This window comes from Halichoerus grypus, chromosome 7 (genome assembly GCF_964656455.1).
Source record: "Halichoerus grypus chromosome 7, mHalGry1.hap1.1, whole genome shotgun sequence".
NCBI lineage: Eukaryota > Metazoa > Chordata > Mammalia > Carnivora > Phocidae > Halichoerus > Halichoerus grypus.
Window position 1 is genome coordinate 41,276,146 of NC_135718.1, and position 21,594 is coordinate 41,297,739.

Here is a 21,594-nt window from a genome sequence, read left to right on the forward strand (position 1 = left end):
CCTTCGGCTCAGGTCATGATCCCAGGGTCCTGGGATCGAGCCCCGCATCGGGCTCCCTGCTCCGCGGGAAGCCTGCTTCTCCCTCTCCCACTCCCCCTGCTGTGTTCCTGCTCTCGCTATCTCTCTCTCTGTCAAATAAATAAATAAAATCTTTAAAAAAAAAAAAAAAGACAAGAACAACTAATTATGAAAATGGTAGAGTTTAAAGACGATCAAAATTTTAAAATGGCACTAAATTAGAAATCTAATATGACTCGACATAATTGAAGAGAAAAAAATGGACTAAATCGAGAGATAGATCTGCAGATGCCGTCCCTGTTGACTGAGACAGAAACCAGAGAGGGAAATTAATAAACGAGGAAAGAATGAGAAGCTGCAGCCATGGCAGCTCATTCTTTTATCCCCAGGGTCAAAGGATAAAACAAAGGCGCTGGAGCTCAAACACACAAAGGAACAAAGCCACATTTGCTGACTCACCAGGCCAGAGAGCAGACACCAGGAGAGAAACCCACTGAGTGGTCTGCTAAGAGGGAGATTCAGCAGACTCTCTAGAAGGTTCTGGAAGGACTGGTGGGGCTGATCAAGGATGGAGAACTAGCGCTCTGGATGGGACAGAATGAGTTCCTGGGTCTGTACACAACTGGTTAAAACAAGCTCCGTGTTCCTGGACCGGGGTGTCTTCACTCAGGCCTGACTCATCAGGGTGACTCCAACTCCACCATCAGTACTCAAGATGGATACCAGCCATAGATTAATTTTTATCCCAATGACGATTTCAAACCTCTGCCTACCTCTGACCTCACTACTTCACCCCACACTCAGCACCTGCAATCGCCCCCAGACAAAAACAACCTCAGAGCACATGGAAAGAATGCCCTCTCTTTTCTGACAGGCCCCCATTCCCAGCCCATTTCCCTTAAATGTCACAACAGAGGGTTTGGGTTTTCCTTCCTAACTTATGTCAGAGTCTCTGCTTATGCCCTGGCTCCCACTCCCCACCTGCTTCTTATGGAACTGGTGTCCCTGTTCTGTTCTCTCTCCTGCATCTTCACTCCTTCTCTGCACCCCAAGAGCCTTTAAACACCTTTAATGCCCTCCTTCCTTAAAAACCCCTTCCTTGGCCCACACACCTTTCCAGAGAAGGCCACCCTCTCCGTGTGTTGCCTTCATACCAGCCCCATGGCTCCCACGGCGCCCATGCCCACACGGTACCCTCCCACACCCACTCTCCGCTGAGTGGGAACACAGCAGCTCCCGTCACCCTTTGTGCCATGAGTGAAATATGCAGCTGGGGATCTTGGCAGCCCACAGGAAGATCATAACATTGCTCAAGAGAAGTCTAGCTCAGCCTGGCTAGGTACGCAGCACCCCCAGGTACTGGGCCAGCTTCTGCCAGCCTTGTGGCTGGGTGTGGTCTTCACACCATCTGCCCGGGCTGTGGGAAGGACAGGCTACCATGATTTCCCCCATGAGGAGCCCACACAGAGTATTCAGATAGGCACCCCAGGGGGTGCCTAGCTGTCTGTTCCATGGGACCCCCAGGCCAGGGCTCACTCATCAGGGCTCAGGGAGCAGCGTGGTTTCAGACACCCTCTTCCTGCCGGACTCAGTGACACCACGGGCCATCTCTGGCCAGGTGATCCAGAGATAGGGGTCACTGCGGATGGGATGGAAACCCACATCCAGGGCCAGCGAGCTGCCCACATCTACCCAGGAGTGAGGAAAGGCCATTCAGGAGGGGGAAATAGGCACAAGGGCAGAATGTGGGTACAAGTGGGCAGGTGAGAGGCTCCAGAATTGGCATGAGGACAGGGGCCCACGGTATGGGGGACCCAGTGGATGATCCAGGGATGGGGCTGCGGACCCCAGGGACCCTGCAGGGGCAGGTGGGGGTCTTGGGGCTTTCGTCTCTGGGGTGGGAGGTGCCCAAGTGATTCCAAAGGGCAGCCAAGGTTCAGAACCACTGACAAGGAGAGGGAAGAACAGAGGGCCTAAGAAGGAGTCCTGGGGGCCAGTTAGGGTGGTAATAATGAGACTAAAATGGATGGCAAAGCGTGTGGGATATCCCAGAAGGGAAGCAAGAGATGGGCTTGGGAAAGAAGGTGAGGTCCTGGCTGCTGGGGAGGTCAGAACAGAGCCTGAGAAGAGAGCACAAGCACTGTTGAGGCCTGGTCTCCTCCGGGCACCTCCTGGTTCACTGTGCACTGTAGACCCTCAGAGGGCCAGGTCTCTTCTGCACTAATCTCTGTGGCCCGTCCTGGTCTCAGGGCCCGGCATGGCTCTCCGGGCTCTGCTCAGGGCCCACCAGGCTAGTCCTCTCTAAGGTCATCCTCATAACTAGACTTTGACTAAAGCCTCCCGGAGGGTACCTACTTCCCAGACACGCTCATGCCATGGTGCGGGCACCTCCCCAACACGCACATGGGCATGGGCAGCTAAAGTCCCAAGAAGCCCCACCAATGAGGGCACCTTGCTTCTGACCCAAGGACTGCCAAGGAAGATGGGGAGTCTGGGCCCCCAAAGGCAGGAGTAGGCCCTCGCTCAGTCCGCGTGACCAGAGGCAGGCCGAAATCTTCCTCCTCTGACGGCATCCCACGGGGCTGTATAGTAGCGATCCCTAGGCCTCTGGCCACTCTGGGTGGTGGCTGTCCTCCCCGCCTCAACCCCAGCCTATGCAGGCCGGCCCAGCTGTCCCCACCCACCCCAGCCCACACTTTCAGAAAGAACAGCCTGGAAACACTGTGTGTGTAGAGCAAAGAGTATTGGACTCAGGGTCAGGAAACCCGAGGATTTTGCATCAAGGAACACCTCGTATCTGTTACTCTGAAAGGTCTCCCTGAATATAAAACCCTCACACCGCCATGGGGCTGGTTTTCACTCAGAGGCCAGGGCGCCCCTGAAGCCCTGGGGGCGCCTCCCCAGGATGGAGGGGCCTCGGGTGGTCCCTGAGGCACTGGCGTTTACCCTGAAGGGCGGGTTAAGAGTTGGCTAGAGAGAGTGTGCTGCAGATTATTCTAGTCAGGGGACCCAGGGAGGGCAAAGTGCAGACAGGAAAAAATTAACCTCTTCCCTGGGGAGCTGGCTCCCTCCCTCGGCTGGCAGCCGTGGCATCCTGCGGGACCCCGCACAGAGCAGGCGCACAGCGGGTCAAAGAGAGCTGGTGGGTGACAACTCTGCTTCTCACGAGCAGTGGGGCTTGTGCAAAGTATCTGAGCGCTGGAGCCTGTTTCTTCCTGCAGTCCACGGAACTCACCCTTGCTTCTTAGGGTTGAGGCAAAGAATAAAGGGGACAGAAGGCACACAGTGATTAAAGAAGCCTCCAGACTTAAGAGACACCCCAATAAAGGGAAGCTGCTCGTACTTATGTCCTTTGCCGAGCTCCCCACTGCATGGTTAGTGGTGTAGAACCTGCACAATAAAAGAAAGGGAAACTTGCTGTCCTTCCTTTTTTTTCTATAGATCAGGTCCAGCAAAGATGGTCTGAAACTCCAGCCGCATTTACTAAGTGAGGCCGTCAAAGGTTGGGACTCAGAATTTCCAGTCTACATAACAGCGACAGCCCAGATGTTTGGCAGTGAGTGGCGGAATTCCACAAGCAGGCTCCGGGCGGTGCCTGGGTGCGGCCAGGGAGCCCCAGGAAGGACCCAGAGCCAGGCGGAACCCAGAGGGGAAGGGGTGGGGCCAGGGGCGGCGCTGGGTGGGGCCTGGGGCCCCCGCTTTTGCCACCACACCCAACACCCAACCCCAAGGACCTGGCCTGCTCGTGTGGGAGCCAGTCCCGTGGAATCTCAGAGTAGAGGGAAGGCTGACCGGTAGATCTTCATCTCCCCGGGGAAAGGCGATCGGGAGGAGAACAAGATGGCCTGGTGGAAAGCCTGGGTAAGTGGGGAGCAAGCAGGGGCAGAGGGTAGGGTTCCTGCAGGGTGTTGGTGGAGAGAGGTCTTGCTCAATCAACAGTCACGCTGTCGGCCGGCCAAACACCAGGCTGCCCACTGAGGAGGCAAGAGAGAAGAAACCGCCCCAGCCCTAGAGACGCTCACGGCTAGGACAGACAGATAAAGGAACCTTTTTTTTTCTTTTTAAGACTTTTTTATTTATTCATTTGAGAGAAAGAGAGACAGAGAGAGCACAAGCAGGGGGAGGGGCAGAGGGAGAGGGAGAAGCAGACTCCCCTGCTGTGCAGGGAGCCCGACATGGGGCTCCATCCCAGGACCTGGAGATCATGACCTGAGCCAAACACAGACACTTAACCATCTGAGCCACCCAGGCACCCCCAGATAAAGGAACCTTGAAATGCACTGAGGGAAGCTGAGGGGCTGGGGGAGCCCAGAGGAAGAGCCACTGCAGGGAGGCATTAGGCTGCTCGAAGCTAGAGGGTATCACGTTTGAGCGAGGTGTGCATGTGTGTGGTATGTGTGCACATGCATGTGTTTGACGAGAATCAGGCAGATGATTCCTTGCAGAGGGAACAGTATGTGCAAAGGCCCAGAAGGGTGGGAAGCTTGGCTTTGGAGAGTAGTTCCTCATGGCTTTAGGGCCATGGGTGGAAGGGCAGAGGAATGGGGGGAGATAGACCTAGAGAAGCAGGCAGGGCAGGTCCTAAAAAGCCTCGCATGGCAGGCTAAGGGGCTTGGGTTTTACCTCAAGAGCAATGGGGAGCCATTGAAGGTCTTTGAGCTGGTGAGTAACATGATCAAATCGGCTGATGTTGGAGGCTTCATCAATGCCCACACCTTAGGGCATGGGAGGGCAGGCAGTCCTCCAGGAATCCATGGTGTTTATTTGTCAAGATTGAGGAGAGAGGGCAAGAGGACCTGGCCTACAGGGGCCTCAAGTGTCTGAAATCTATGCTTTATAGAGTGATGGAGGACTGAGATGGGGAAGACAGCACAGCCTGTCCCCCAGTCTCCCACCTCCCCGCTGAATGAACAGATTCTTGGGAGTGTTTCAACTGGGTTTGAGTCAGAGGCCATCTTGTGCTAAGGAGGCACAAGGAGGCTCAGCAGATGCCCAAGGTTGCCACACTAGCAAGTGGTAGGGTCTGGGTTAGAATCTGAGCAGCCCAATTCCAGAGCCCGAACTGTGGGCCACAGCCCACGGGAGAGCAGGCTTGGGGCAGTAAGATCACAGGCAGGGCCCGCCTGTGACTGGCTCAGGACCAGATGTCCTCTGGGCCCCCAGTTGGACCAGGACCAGGACTGGTGGGGGGGGGTGGGGAGGGGTGGTGGGAGGGTGTGAAAGATCAGCTAGAGGGGCCCCGTCTGCGCCTCTCTTACAGAAACGAAGTTCTGTCTCCCGGGTTCCCCAGGGCAGCCTCGTGACGGGGGAAGGCAAAGGTGTGGTCTCCCCAGAACAGAGCTCTTACCGACAGAGTCACAGGCAAGACTGAGTCACCTTCTCAGTGCAAATGTTCCTGTCTGGACAAGCCCACTCCGGGCACGGGGCCCGGGCAGATTCTCTAACAGCGGGGCCTTTCAGATAGGAAGATCTGGAGCCCTACCCCTCCCTGCTGATATTCAGGGGTCTGATTCCAGATAATTGTACTTTTTATCCCCTAAAACCATGGAGTGGGAAGAGAGGCTGAGGCTCCTCAGCGCCTCAGAATCACAACCCCTCAGGGAGCGGGTTGACAACCATTCCCCCCGGAGCCGGACCCGGACCTGCTGAACGGGCTGCTCCTAGTGACTCAGTCCTGTGGTCTGGCCGGTCCCTCCTGCACAGCGCCTCGTGGCAGCTTGGGGGGCAGCGAGAGAGCCCCTCGCGGGTGGTCCCCAGAGCTCGCACTGCCGGACCACCTGCTTTCCTGTGGGCAAGGCTTCCTTCAGTGCAGAGTTCCAGGAAAGTTCACTGTCCCGAAAAGGTTGAGTCATCAATAGAGTGGGGGGAAGTAGAGAGAGCTCAGCTTCTGAGTCAGACTGTGGGTCAAGAGCTAGCGCCCCCCCTTTACTAGCCATGTCGCCTTGACAAGCCCTCTGAGCCCAGCTCCCTTGCCTGTAAAATGAGGCATTCATGGTTTGGAGAAGTCAAGGAGTGTGAGCATTACACTTCTGGCCCCTGAAGCCTCTAACACAGAGGCCTGGCACAAAGGAGCTACTCAAATGGCCAAGGGTAGTAAGAGCAGCTCAGACTCCCCAAACAAGGGACACTATGTATGCATGCACGCAACTGGGCCACCTCTGGGACCACACAGGCTCTTCTGGAGGGAATTTGCACAAAGAATTATTTCTAACACTTCTTGCTGAGAAACAAGGTGCTAAAAAATGAAATAAGAAAATTTCGTTTGAAATTCAAGCAAAGGAAATAGAAAAACTTTTCACCTCTTACTCAAAAGCAATATCCCTATCTATAGATAGCCCCACAGATGGTAATCGGCCATGTATTTTCAGGATCTAATCGGAGCTTGCAGGATGCGTGGATGGATGGATAGATATAGTGATTAAATGGATGGATGGAAGGGTAGTTGGATGTATGGTTGGATAGAAGGAGGGACATGGTGATAAAATGAATGAATAAATGGATGGATAGATGGAAGAGTGGATGTGGCCATTGAGTGTCTGGGTGGAGAATGGATGAATAGTTGAGTGAATGAGTGGGTTGGTGGGTAGGTAGGTGGGAAAGCAGATGAGTGGATTAGGGCAGATAGAAGAAGTAGGTGAATAGGTGCATGGGACACCAAACACGATGGGACTAAACTCCTTTCCATTGAGGAATCTCTGAGTCTTCTTCAAATTCAATGCCTATCTTCAATCTCCCTCCACTCCTCTACTCTCCCTCTCCCAAAAACACATACTTAAGAAAGATCATCTGTTTTCATCTGAGAAATTCTACAAGGCACAAGTCTAAAGAGCCCTCAGACAAACCCTGGATTAGAGAGACTTGGCTCAGGTCAAGGGCCCAGGTATTTTGGTTATCGTGTTTATTCCACAATTTTCAGAGCATCATGCAGTTCTTTCTAAACTTAACCTTCTGTCCTCCATGAGCCTGTGGACTTGCAAAGGCCCTAGGCTATCAGGATGCTCAGCCGGGTGCCTTGGCTCTCTACCTTCTTGTGACTTCTCGGAAAGAAGGCAGTGAGCTCAAACCATGCCTCTCTTCCCAACCTTGTCTGCACACTCTCAAAGCAGCACACTCAGCTCCATGAAGCCTGTCCTTACTCGCTCGTTGTCCTTGTGCTTTGGGGGTAGGTGGTCCTTCCCCACTGACGGCACTGCCTGTCGATGGTGTTGGAGGGAGCTCGGGGGTGGGGGTGGGCAGGGCTTGCTGCTTGCCCTCAGATGACACTAGCTGGGAGAGGCTTGGCCTGATCCAGAGCCCACACCCCAGGGCGGGGGCAGGGGCAGGAGAGGTTTTGTGGCTTCTGTGGTTCTGGCTGGTGCCAGCCTATGAATCAAAGAGCCATTCTGTGGAGGTGACATAGCAGTCCCACAGAGCCCAGAGGGGAACCAGCAACCCCTCACAGCCAGGCCGGGCAGGCTATGGTCTCTCAGGGTGCCCTCACTTCATGGTAGCTTCCCTACACAGCTGACTGCTCTGAATGGCTAGCCTGAGTCACAGACCCCCCAGGAGATTTGGTGCAGCCTGCCAAACCCCAAGAAAGCTACCTCCTATAGGACATACTGCCCTTCATGTTCCTTTGTACCCCCGTACTCACACCCTGCGGTGCCCCCACCCCTCCTCCTCCTAAGCTCCCGTTACTCCAGGTAAACCTCCCCCCAGCCTCGGAAGTCTCAACACAAAAGATCCAAGAACAGGTCTGGCAAGAAGGCTGAGGCAGGGAAAACTGCAGGCCCCTTCTGAGGACAGCCAGGTGGCTGGGAGAGCAGAGCCATGCTCATTATTGTGCCTTGTCACCCCAATAAAACCACTGCAGGTCTTCTCTCAGGCCAGCTCCCCCTCCTAGGACTTCCTCCCGGTTCTTCCCTCCTCCTGATGCCAAAGGCTGGGTGGTGGCTCTGAAAGTGGCCACAGTGTCAGCCACTTTCCAGAGTCGGCAAACCCCAACTCCACAGGACTGGCACTGGTGCTGAAGGCTGAGATTCCTCTCCCAGGATGGCCCTGGCCGCTCACCAGCTTGGCCCTGCCTCACCCTCCTCAGGAGGCACCTCCTTCCTCCTTGAGGGCCGAGCTGACAGGACAGGCCTCCCCTTAGCCAAGGCAGCTAATGGGCACATGGGGCCTCCACCCCCACCCCCCAGGCTTCCACAGCCCGGATGTGAGAGAGCCATATGGCAACTTGGTGCCAAGTGGACCAAGGTGCCCCTTCCTCAACACATATCTGCTGGTAACTGTCACATCCAGAAGCTGCAGACCCCCTCGGGCCTCGCTTCATCCAAGGTGGACGGTCAGGGAGAGCCATGCCAAGCAGGGGCAGGAGGGACACGAGCCTCAGCCGCCGGCCTGCAGGGGCTGAGCTGGTGCTCACTCTGCAGGACAGGCCGCACGATGGGCTGGTGATCTGGTCTGCCCCCTGAGCCCCCACCCCCAGCATTCCCACTTTGAACAAGCCTGCGTTCTTTTGCAGATAGAACAGGAGGGGGTTACGGTGAAGGGCAGCCCCCACTTTAATCCGGACCCCGACGCAGAGACCCTCTACAAAGCCATGAAGGGGATCGGTAAGTGGATGTCTGCAGACCTTCCCCCGGAGCACTGGGCCTCTCTGGGGTCTGTCTGCTCTGCTCAAGACCGCGAGCCTCACAGCTCTGGAGGGGGGCAGCCAGGGGACACCATGCTCCTGAGACGGACTCCCAGCCCACGCGGGAGCCCCCACCCCAGTACTGGTCTACACCTCCCCCCTGACGGCTGGAGAAGAGGGAGGGCGGCTGTGCCTCCCTGAGTCATAGGGGTGAGAAGGGGACGCCATCAGCTGTGCGTGCCCGTGCACCCTTACGTAGGCAACTTTACCCCACTTGTCCGAGCTTTCGTACTCACAGAATGGCCTCGGGAACTCTGGACCTGTGTGTCACTGTGAATTCTGGATGGGATGAGTTTGGGAGTTCTGTGGGGCTGAACTGGGCTTCCCGGCTCTGCTTGGGCTGGGCACAGGCAGCCTCCTTCCGGTCTCCAGGAGGCACATTCCTGAAGCCAGCCAGGGCTTGCCATCCTTTCTAGATGAACCTTGGCAGCATGGTCATGACCTCTACTTCCTGTGAGATCGCTGCTGTTACCTCCACTTCCCACAGGAGAGAGCAGATGCTCTGGGCAATGAGGCTGCTGGGCCAGGACTCAGATCCAGTTTTCTGGGCCCTCGGTCCTGACTTGCCCCCACTGCCACCAGCACGAGAGAGGACCAAAGGCCCCGGGGGATGTCCGGAGCAGATCAGATGATCAGAGGGTCCTCAGATTCTACCATTCTGAGACTGGCCTTGGGCAGCACCTCACTGCTTGGCCACCAAGCAGCTGCCCTCCCTCCTCCTCAGTCCCCTTAGGGGACAGTGGGAGTGCTCACACTGTGCACCCCTGTAGGGACCAACGAGCAGGCCATCATCGATGTGCTCACGAAGAGAAGCAACGCCCAGCGGCAGCAAATCGCCAAGTCCTTCAAGGCGCAATTTGGCAAGGTAAAAGGGGGACAGGAGGCTTTCCTTGGGGGGCTAGGGGCACTGCTGCGGCCAGAGACAGCCCGGGAGGCAGCTTTGTTCTGGACAAGGCCCTTGTCTAGAGGCCAGCTTCAAAAAGCGTGGGGCATATAGGGCATACTGATACTAAAAATATTCTTAATTGTTTATCTGAAGTTAAAATTTCTCAAGCCATCCTGTGTTTTACCTGGTTACGTTACTTAGGGCTCCCCACAGCCCTGGCTTGGCGGCAGGCCTTCTGTGGTCCACTCCACCTCTCCGCCCCCGTCTCTCTCACCAAGCTCCTTTACCTTGGCTCCATGGCCCCATCCTCGAGCTGCATCCCTGCCTCTGCGCTTTGCTCACCCTGTTCCCAGAGCCTGGGATGCTCTTTTCTCCCACGGGCAGAGGTGCCAGCCAGGCTCTGTTCCATCCTGTGGCGTGGAACGCTCTCTTCACAGCAGAGCTTCTGTGTCTGGGCCTGCTCCCTCTGCCTCAAGGGAGCTCTAGGGGCATGGAGCACACACGCTGGACCCTTTTCTCTCTTCCCTCCCTCCACCACCCCAGGATAGAGCCAGGCATTGGGGGTACAACCTAAACACGGGAACAAAGGCACACATAGCCGTGGCTGCCAGAAGCCTCTGTCACCGCGTGTCCTTAGTTTGGAGATTTAACGCAGGAGGGTCAATGAGGAAGCCCGAACATTCCAGGGGGCGCCAATGTGCGCTTTTCTTTTCTTTTTTCTTTTCTTTTCTTTTCTTTTTTTTTTTTTTTTAATTTCTTTCTCTTAATCTTCACACCTGTGCATTATTCTTTACATTCAGCATTAGGGGAAATTGATGTTCTAAGAGTAAGCTCTAAGAGTAAGTGCCCAAGATCCCAGAGCCTGTAAGCAACAAGGTTGGGATTTAAATCCAGGTCTGACAAGGCCCTTGGTCCTTTGCTGTGCTGTGCAGATCAGCAGGGTGTGGCCTTGTGGCTTCTTGTGGAGACCAGGGCCCTTAGAAGGAGGCACGCATGAGATAGATTCCTTAATTCATTCCTGCATTTATTGAGTGCCCATGGGCTATGACAGGATTTGATGGTGAGCAACGACAAACATGTATTCCGGGCTTATACTGTGCCCAGCACCGCCGTGAGAGTGGAGTCGAGCCACACACATCTCTGCACCAGTCCCCTAAGAAATGGTATAACGCAGGAGTATCACTGTCTCCATTTCATAGGTAAGGGTAATGATGCTCAGAGAGGCTACATTGCTGGCCCGAGAAACCCCAGCACCAGCTCATGGTAGAGCCCACAGGAGTCCCGCCGGAGCCTCCAGGACCGGTTGCCGCCCAGCTGCCTGCACTCAGGGGAGCACAATGTCCAGATCATTGCCTTTCCTTCTTCTTGCATTAGGATCTCACCGAGACCTTGCAGTCAGAGCTGAGTGGCAAGTTCGAGAGGCTCATCATGGCCCTCATGTACCCACCATATAGATATGAAGCCAAGGAGCTGCACGATGCCATGAAGGTAACTAAGCAGGTGCGGTAGGGGAGGATTGGGTGGGGTCACTGCTGGGGATGCCTTCCTCAAGAGAGCCTGGCACTGGGACCTCTGAGCTCCCCTTGAGCCACCCTCTGGAAGGCCCAGCCTGGGGACCCTGCAGCGTGCTGACCAGGCGGGCCGCCTTCAGCCCTCATTCGGCCACGAGGAAGCCAGAATCAGCACTTCTCAGGACAGCGCCAGACCAGGTGTGCAGGAACGACAGAACGACATCTGCAGTCTCTGTCCAGTCCCTCGGATCTCCTATGACCCCCACCGCTTCTTGAACACTCGCAGAGAATGAGGAGGGAGTCAGGGTCCAGCAACTCTAATTATCTCCATTGAAAGGACACTCACTGGGTGTGCATGCCCGGCATTTCCCATCTGTTCCCTCTAATCCACCTTTGGGGTGGGCTGGCCCCAAGGACTGACGAGGGCCCCTGGGCTCAGCAAGGTGGAGTGACGTGCTGGAGACCACCCAGCACAGAGGGCAGAGTTGAGACAGAACTCTGCCATGGCCTCACCTGCCCACAGGATCAGCCCCTGGAGACAAACACGGGCGATTTCCCCCAGTAACACCCTCCAGCAGAGGCCCCCATCGGAGGGGGGAGGGTACTGACCGGGTCTTCCGGAGGCTCTTCCTCTCGCCTCTTGACAGAAGAGCCCAGGCAGAGCTCTCCAGCAGACAGAGGTTTTTGTCTATAGGGCTTGGGGACCAAAGAGGGTGTCATCATTGAAATCCTGGCTTCTCGGACCAAGATCCAGCTGCAGGAGATAATGAAGGCATACGAGGAGGGTAAGGGGGGCGCAGGGCCTAGACATAAAGGCTCACTTGGGAATGGCCACGAGCTTTGGCAGACTGGTAGGGGATGAGGGACAAGCAGTGCACTGGGCCTCATAAAAAAGACCCTTTCTGGGCCTTTCTGCTGAGCACCTACTGTGTGCCCAGTCCTGTGCCTGATGGTCTCTAAGCTCCCTGAAGCCCACGGGCTGCTGGGGAAAGCGACATGTATCCTTAAACTCTCTGCCCCTCGAGGGCCTGGCAGCACTGTGGGACCCGGGCTGTGTCAGTACTGGATGGGTCTGGCTCCTTCCTGGCCAGGCACACACTGACCCTGGGACTGTGCAGGGCCCTGTTGCAGTGGGGCTGTGGACCACAGGCCAGCTATCATGGAGCCTGCGGGATGCAAGGCAAGCAGAGGCCAGCCTGGCCACCATGTGGTCTGCCTGGCAGACAATCTGCCTGAAGGTTCTGGCTTTGCCAAACCACAGATGAAGCAGAGCTCGGTAGGCAGCCCCCGGCGGGGCTCTCTGGCCTGACCTATCCCTGCACTTGGAGCCAGGTTGGCAGTCTGTGTTGCTTCCTCATTCTGAATGACCGCCAGGTGGTGGGGCCTCTGCCATTCAGACACCTGGGCAGTGCACCCACTCCACTGACTAGTCCTTACCAGACGCCTTTAACTGGGAGCAGTGTGGGAAACAGGGCTGGGAGGAGGAAAGTGGATCTGTGCCTCATGGGCCTGTTTCCCCTGCAGACTATGGGTCCAGCCTGGAAGAAGACATCCAAGCAGACACCAGCGGCTATCTGGAGAGGATCCTGGTGTGCCTCCTGCAGGTAGCAGAGCCCAGGCTCCTGGGAGCCCCTTGCCTGAGGGACCCGAACAGCTGGGCTCCAGGGAGCAGTTCTTGGGGAGAGCTGCTGGGGTGGAGAAGGGTCAGGGCCTGGGTAGAGCCCCAGTGGCCTGGGCTTCTTGGATACCTCTCAGCGTGGCTGGAGGATTCTCACACCCGCGCGTCCCTGACACGGCCACATGGGGGCACCCCAGAATCGGGAGGAGAGTGCCCTGTCACTTAGGAGGTCCTACACACCACACCCCATGCCTGGCACTCTGCTTACCTTAGCTCACTGAATCCCCCAGCTCCCTACGAGGCCGCCCTTACTACTCTCATTTGATAGATGACAGAATCGGGCCCTGGAGAGGGTAATTAGCCTGCTAACGTCCCCATGGCCAAAAAGCCGTCGAGCCCTGCCTGCCCTCCTGCCCGGCTCTCCCTGCTGCCCCAGATGTTCTGCTGGGACAGCCTGTCTCACACAGCCACCCCTTCTGTTCCTAGGGCAGCAGGGATGATGTGAGTGGCTTTGTGGACCCAGGACAGGCCGTCCAAGATGCACAGGTGAGGCTACGTACATACACCCTTGGCAGCTTCCGCCCTGTGGGCCACCTGCCCCATCCTCTGGGGGCTAATGCCTGGAAGCCTCACCCAGCCCCTCTGTCCATGCGGGTTTTCTTTGACACTAGGCTTGGCTGAGACCCAGATCAGCTCTCTGCAGACCTTTCCCCTCTGGTGTTCCAGAAGGAAAGTGAAAGTGTTGGGGAGACTCAGGAACAGGAAGGGGAGTGACTTGGGAGGGGTCCACTGAAGCTCTGTCCTAGCAGGAACAGCCCACGAGCCTGGGGACCAGATGGGACTCTTCAGATCACTATAGTTCGGTCTGCTGGCAGAGTCCTTGGAGATGTCCAGAGGCAGAGCAAAGTCCCAGGGGAGGCAGGGGAGTTCCCAGAGCAGCACCTGGCCCAGTATCCAGAAGGGATTTAACCTCTCAGGGATAGCAAGAGAGGAGAATGCTGACCTGGTGGGTGGAAGGGGGCTGACCCTCACCTCCTTGCTCTCCTTCACTGGCTTCTTGCGGCTGCCCCAATGCTAGGATCTGTACGCAGCAGGCGAGAAGATTCACGGGACTGACGAGATGAAATTCATCACCATCCTGTGCACACGCAGTGCCACGCACCTGATGAGAGGTACCGGGGAGGGAGGAGGCACTGTCCTTCACACGGGCCATCCAGTGTGCATCCTTGCCTGGTCATGATGCTGGGAAGAGAGCCAGGGAGACTTGGACCTTTTCCCTGGCAACCAAGTGGAGGTCAGGGGGGACACATTGATGTGCAGTCTCAGATCTGGGACACTGGGGGCATCACACTGAGATCTACATATCCCTTAAGAGAAGACGTCTCTCTACAGTGTTTGAGGAATATGAGAAAATCGCCAGCAAGAGCATTGAGGAGAGCATCAAGAGTGAGACCCACGGCTCCCTGGAGGAGGCCATGCTCACAGTGGGTAAGAGATGGGGCTTGGTGCTCAGACACACAGGTGTCCGCAGCTACGGGGCCCAGCAAGGGGGCAGTTCCCTGGGGTGGCAATAGTAAGCGACGAGGTCCCTACGTCCGCCTTCAAGGGACCCCTCCCCCTCCAGGCCACACACACACGTACCCTTCAGCCCAGGACACCGGGACTATCCTACCCTCGTGTCTTCAGTATGCCGTGCCCTGCCCCCCATAATCCCTGTGCTGTGTGAGTGTGCGAGCATGAGTGTGAGCCTGGCGCATGTGAGAATATGTGAGTAGGTGAGTGTGTGTGCACATTTGCAGGATTATGCCTGACCCAGGGCCTGTGCTCATCCATAGCAGCCACACAAGGAACATTCTGGTTCTGATTATAAAGCCCTAAAGAAAGTCTCCTGTCTTGACCTTAGCCAGGGGCCTGGTCTCTGCCTCAGTTGCTCATTGAAGAAATGATGTATAGTTGGAATCCAAATTCAGTGATTGATGGTCTGACGCTGGGGAGCACTGAGAACCTTCCCTCAAGCACGATGTCAGGTCGACCTAGGAGGACCTGTTCCAGACCACATCTTGGGGTGCAGAACTGAGGTCACAGTGAGGAGAGTCATTGTGCAGTGAGGAGCTGAGGTCCAGGGGCAGAGGGACTTTTCCTCTCCTCCTTCCCATGATGGAGCCAAGGTCAGGGCCCTAGGGCTAGGGCACTCACCTCCACACCAGGCTGTCCCCATTCTGTGCTGGGCAGCCAGGGGAGCTCCACAACGTGTCCAGGGCTTTCGGAGTGGACTGGGACATCTGAGCGTCCCCAGCAGGCTGTGACTGCTGTGATATAGACCAGTCTATGTTGGAGCAGCTCAGCATACCCCCTGCTCCAATCTCAGCAAATCAGCCCCTGCATTGAGTTTGAACAACCTCCTGAATAAATCTTCAGGCAGGGAAAAGCAAAGGTGCACAGTGCCTCCTGTACCAGGCACTTCCTATTCACTTCTCCTTGATGACTCCCACCATTCACCCCATAGACAAGGACAGTGCAAAGCAGGAAGGTCAAAGATTGAAGTCACACCATGCTATCAGGGGAGAGTCGAACACCTGCCTCCTTCACGCAAAGCCCACGCTCTTTCTGCTGCCCTGAGCTAAAGTGCCAAGCTCCCCGACCCAGATGCAAAATCTCTGAAGCAGCATCCATGAAAGCAAACAGGGGCCCACCCTCTGGGCCAGATGTCCCTGGGTGCCCTAGTGCTCCAGGGCTGGACCCCATTGTCACGTGGAAATTCAAATGCAGGGACCTTCCTGATAAGTGAGGAGTAAAGTGGACACCCCGAGGCCAGTGGTCACCATGACTATGGCTCCTCTGTGGAGCTGAGTGGCTGGATTCCTGGCAAGGCTGGCTCTGGGGTGTAAGAGCCCAGGGGCTGCGCTAGACGGAGCCATGCTCAGAGGGGCCAGCCTCGCATTTACTCCTCACCCTCTGCCTGCCCGCTCTGTGCCTTTGGACCTGTGCCCAGTGCCCCCGGCTTCCTTCCCTGTCCCACCCCACCCAATGCCAAGCCTCTCGTTTTGGAACTAGGCAACACATAAATAAATAGGCCAAGAACTGCATAATGCTCATGCTTAAGATCCGAGGCAAGACATAAATAAATACACATGTACACAATGCCATCTACAACGTCTAGTATTAACAGAGCTTTCCTGTTGCCAGTGAAATGCACCCGGAACCTGCACAGCTACTTCGCAGAGCGACTTTACTACGCCTTGAAGGTAACTCTTCTGTGCGGTGCCCCCTGTTCTCAGCCCTCCTCAGCACCAGCTGCCAAGCCCAGGCGCTCGGAGCCACCACTGCCTCTGACCCTTGTGTCTTCTCTAATTCCAGCCTCTTGTGAACAGAATCCTAGAGCTCCCCAGGGGTAAAATGAGTCTGGGGAAGGGAAGCCACAGCTCCTGGGGGCTGGATTGGAGCAGGTTTTTTCTCAGGTGTGCATCGCACCGACCTCTTACAACAATCCTGTGAGACCCGTATCGTAACTCCCACCCTAGAGATGGTGAAGCAAAGGCTTGTGGTCAAGGTCACCCAGCTGATGACTGGCTGAGCCTCCATTTGAACCCAAGCCAGGCCAGCTGTCCTTTTGATCCCACCACGTGACCTCCTTGAGAGAGCACAGGAAGTCAAGGTGCCCTTGGAATGGACGTTCAGATGGAGATGGCTACACGTGGCACTCAACTTCCGTGTGCCTGCCAGGGGTGCCAAGCTGGCTTTGTCTTTGTCCAAGAGGCTGCACTGGGCATTCAAACAGACGTCCCAGCCATTTGTACTGGGTGGAGTTTCTGGCACCTGGAAGCCAGAAACTGGAAGAGAATCAGAGGGATTCCCTGAGCCTGAAGTCAGTGCCCACCTTCTGTGTGCTGACACCACTGGAGGTTAGAACCCCAAGTTCTCTGGCCAGGAAGTGAGAGAGGGCATGGGGTTCCCTTGGCCATTGGCGCCATCCGACAGGAGACTAGTCAAAGATGAAAGTAGGCAGAGGTCCTGCTTGAGAATTGGCCAGGTAAGCTGAATTTCCTGACGTTGTTCCTCTAGGAAGAAGGCTTACTCCTAGAGCAGCGAGTGTTCTGTGTCTAGAATCTGATGTGGCAAACCAAACACACACGGCACTTTGGGGCATTTAGCTCCCAATAAAGACAGACATGTGGGCAATGAGGGAGAAGAGATGAAGGGAACGGAAACCCTGAGTCACTACAGCACCCCTCCCAGTGCTTCGCCCCCTGAAGCAGAGGCTCATTCCCGCATCTCCGGCCCCCTCTGAAAGCCCCCTGGCCCCAGAGCACAGATTTGTCCATCATCACAGAGGTGGGCAGTGACTGTTGATTGCTGTGTCTTGTCCAGGGAGCAGGGACATGCGATGGGACCCTGATAAGAAACATCGTTTCGAGGAGTGAGATTGACTTAAATCTTATCAAGTGTCAGTTCACAAAGATGTACGGCAAGACCCTCAGCAGCATGATCGTGGTAAGTCAGGGGTTCCCAAATCTACCCCCAGTTTGAAGCAGAGGCATTACTTGGAGACCTGGATGCTGGGACCAGAGTCCTACGTCACATGTGTCCATCCCTTCCCGGTGGGGGTCACACCCGTGCATTCGTGGCCATACAGTGTGTATAGAGATCAGCAAGGGGGTCAGTGTGGCTAGGGCCCAAAGGGGGCTTGGGCAGGCGCACAGAGACCAGACCATGGAGGCCCTGGACTTGGCACCCAGAGTTGGCTTTGCATTTGAGTTATGGTTGCCCCTTTGGAAATGACACAACGAACTTTGCTGAGGAGACCATATCTGAATGTCAAGGACGGTAAATAGTTCAGTAGGAATCAGACAGCTGCCTTCAAAATCCAGACTGAAGTAGTCCTAGCAGCATGATTTTAAGGAGATAAATCAGATGGGCTCCAGTGGGTTACCTACTCAGATGCCAGTCAGTGAACATTCTGGAGCTGAGAAAATGTACCATCACACCATCACACTGCCGTAATGGTGAGAGTAATAGCTCTTCTAGAAATTAATGCAAATGAGGCCTTGACCATTTCATCAAGAGAAGTCAAACCTCGAGAAGTATATCCCAAGTCTTCATTGGCTCTAGTTAAGTCAAGTCTCTAGTTACTCTACAGATGTCTGTTGTCAGCCACACTTTCCAAGACACACATAGCTCACAATATGTTAAAAAGACATTTCTATTTTAAGATGTTTCAGAAAGGGGCAGTGGGTAGCTATTAGGCAGGTCCTGGTAGGTCTGGCTGGTCCGGGATCTACACACAGAGCCAGGGGAAACAGAGGAGGGCATATCACCCAACTCCTTTTTTATGTGCTTGGGGAGAATGGGAGCAAGAGGACACTGAGGGATGGTGGAATTATTCTTCGCTTTGTTTTTGGCTTTCCAGCCAGTCTTGTCACAAGACAGGAGGGCTCCCCGCACACCAGCCCAGACTGCTGATGGCTTTGCCAACATCCAATCCCGGCTGAGTGTTAGGAATTTTTTTTCCCATCCGTAGTTTCTGTGGCATCAGGGAGATTCCTCTACCTTCTCACCATCACAGTTAGATTGAGCCAGAGTCAGACTTGAGAGGAACAACCACACTGAGCAAAAAGGATCACTTTGACCCATCCAGGGTGTAGACTTCACGATGGAGAAAGGCTTAGCAGGTTAATTAGCACATGATCAATATAATCAATAATAGAGTCCCCTGTCTAGACATACAAGAAGCCCACCCTCTTTAGGTTTTGCCTACGATTTTTGTTTAAGAAAATTGAGTTGGAATTGTGACTCAGGTGGCCAAATATTTTTTTAGTATAGACCACTCTCTGTAGATGTCATCTACAGAGACTCTTAGATGTCTCTTAGATGTCATCAAAGCAAAAATGATTTCCAACAGTGATACCAGCATTAAAACTCCTGCATAGAAATTAATAGGAAAATTTATAAAAACCCCATGCATAACTTTAGACCCATGCATTTAAAAAGATAGACAAAATGAATACAGTTTTCTAAAAAACACAAAACAACACAAAAACAAAAATACCTTATTATAAACATTGTGTTGAAGAAAAAAGGAAGAAAGAAAGAAGAAGAAAGAAAGAGAAAGAAAGAAAGAAAGAAAGAAAGAAAGAAAGAAAGAAAGAAAGAAAGAAAGAAAGAAAGAAAGAAAAAGAAGGAAGGAAGGAATGGAATTTAAAATGTGGTTAAAAATCTACCAGGAGATTTCAGGCCCAAATGATTGTACAGGCAAATTTGACTACAAGCTAAGGACCAGGTGATTCCCAGGAGGCGTAACTGCTACAGCGCGTAGGACAGTGGAACTAGCCCAGCGCTTTCACTTACCGAGGGGCCTTAATGAACAGTGTCCTCTTGCTCCCATTCTCCCCCAGCACATAAAAAAGGAGTTGGGTGATATGCCCTCCTCTGTTTCCCCTGGCTCTGTGTGTAGATCCCAGACCAGCCAGACCTACCAGGACCTGCCTAATAGCTAAGGGGGCCTGGTAGACCACGGAAACGGGGTTCAGCCCTTGGCCATGTGGGGTCAGTCCTACTGGGAGCCAGACACCACCTGACCCCTTCGTGAGCCAGCTGCTGTGCAGGCAGCCCACACTTCTCCTGCTATTTATGCCTCACCACATCTCAGCAAGGCTCGGATCAGCATGAACGTCATTTGATAGACGAGAAGGAGTCTCAGGGTGGTGACAGGACTCGTCCCAGCCACAGGGTTAGTGTGTGACAGAGCTGTGGTCCAGGTTCTGCGTGGACCCAAAGCCCGGGCTCTCCCCAGTGCACCCCCTGCCTCCAGGTGTGGCACTGGGCACCCTGCTTTCTGCCTCGGTTCCCTGATCTGCAGCAGTAGGTGCTGAGTAAATGATGGGTCATGACGAATAAACGAATGGTTGGGCACTTTGGGGTCCTGAATGGAATATGGGGAAGAGCCCTGGGGCAGCCAATCAAAATGCCTTCCTTGGTCCAGAGCAAAGCTGTGTCTGCGATTCATTTCCTACATTAAGCTCCCCTGTAGTTAGTAAGAGAATCAAAAGGAGATACAAAGAAGTATCCTGAGATGGCAAACAAGAAGACAGGTGACACAGTGTGGGCCTACGTCATAGGAACCGCACAGAGATGTGCCAGGCCTCTCCCCAAGGAGCATGACTCCTAGTAATAACCGCAGCTGACAAATACCCCTTGTGACTCCCCTGTCCCTCCTGTCCTCAGGGAGACACCAGTGGTGACTACAAGAACGCCCTGCTGAACCTGGTGGGCAGCGACTCCTGAAGGCTCAGGATAGAGCAAAGGCCAAGAAGCTGGAGCCACCGGGCCCTGCCTGCTCAACCTTGGCCATGGACTGGGGCGGGTGGGGGGACCAAACTTGCCTTTCAGTCTTCTATCTCCCAGCTTCCGGTACTTTCAAGTCAGTTCCAGGTGTGAGCACAGGGCCAATCTTAGCATAATCTGGCCTGACAAACACCTCAGCTCGAAGGGGTTGTTTCTTCCTCCCGACCCAGGCGTTCTCCCGAGCTCAACTGGTCACAGAGCCGCCTGGGCCCAGCTTACACAGATACCCACCCCATCTATTAAATCAGGTCTGCAGAGAAGAGACCAGAGAATAAGGAATTTTAATAAGCATCTCAGCTGATGAGCCTCCTGAAAGGCCGCCAGTGAGGCTAGGAGAGCCCATATGTTTCAGAGCACACACATGTGAGCAGCTGAGAGAGAAACACATGCATTTGGGCCCACTGGGATGCCACTAACATTTGTTCATCTAAACACGTTAGGCTACAGGCAGAATGAACATTCTCTCCCTGTCTAACTAACAGAGAAAGTTGCAAATCAATGTCCCGACCCAAGGGCACTGTGCTCTAAGGGGCCCAGGCTTATCCAGTCCTTGCTCAGAGGAGCTGTTCTTTCCTTTCCTGACACAAGCATGGAGTATCTCTTATTCCGACCCGATGCCAAGACACGGAGGTGCCTCTGCTGTGCTTTTCAGAATAATAAAGATTGTACATTCGAATCTAAGTGCCTTTGGATTTTTAGCAGTGACCAGAGTAGGACCAATTTAATTTGTCAGTGTTCATAAAAGAAATGTGATTATAAAAAGCTTTGGGGGGGGGGAATGAATCCAACCTAAGCACACAGGTGGGCATTTCCCCATGGGGACACGTTGAGCAGACTGTGCCCGCTGTCGCCCTGGGGACAACTCGAGTAAATGAGGATCCTACCTATCACCTAAATCCTGATCTCTCAGAGGTGGGGGGTGGGGAGCTTTAAAAGTCTTGTGCCCCTATTCCAACCTGTGGCTTTCCTCGCTTCCATGGCATCCACCCAGGGGGGTCCAGGGATGGGGAATCCCAGCCTCCCTGGACAGCCCCGTCTTCTTCCAACAGGAATGATCAGCAGAAATCTTCCTTTAACTGAGTCAAACCCAGCCCCATACAGCCCTCTGCTCTCGACTCCCCATCTAGGGCCACAATGCCTATACCTTCCTATCCTCCCTGCCTATCTGAAGACGACCCACAGATTCCACTAAGACATCTTCTATCAAAGCTAAACATCCCTAGTCCCTTCAACTGTCCCTCCTGGAGCCTGGTCTGGGGCCATATCCTCTGAACATGTTCTAGTTTGCAAACTCCCTCTTAAAGTATGACCCCCAGGAGCCAGGGATATCCAAGAGATGGAACAGCAGGGCCTTTGCGCTCACGCAGGTGAGAGGTAGACCCGGCTCTGCCCTGTGCTGGCTGTGACTCTGACCTAATCGCGTCCTCTCTTCCTCTGAGCTCAGTTCCCTCACCTTTAAATGCAGGAATGCAGCCCTCCTTACTTGCTGCATTTCAAACCACCCTAAAGCTGGTATAAAACCATCCTTTTACAATGGTCATGGGTT

The 21,594-nt window shown here is 54.5% G+C and overlaps 1 protein-coding gene across 1 annotated transcript; it reads left to right on the forward strand.

The window, feature by feature from the left end:
* Positions 1–3,705: 3,705 nt before the first annotated feature.
* On the forward strand, positions 3,706–20,724 carry LOC118527468 (annexin A8). Its single transcript, XM_036079274.2, has 12 exons — positions 3,706–3,879; positions 8,522–8,612; positions 9,463–9,557; positions 10,953–11,066; positions 11,784–11,874; positions 12,614–12,693; positions 13,194–13,253; positions 13,786–13,879; positions 14,100–14,195; positions 15,894–15,952; positions 17,076–17,198; positions 19,929–20,724. Exons 1-12 carry the CDS (start codon positions 3,859–3,861, stop codon positions 19,986–19,988), a joined length of 984 nt encoding a protein of 327 aa, XP_035935167.1. The 5' UTR covers positions 3,706–3,858; the 3' UTR covers positions 19,989–20,724.
* Positions 20,725–21,594: the final 870 nt, after the last annotated feature.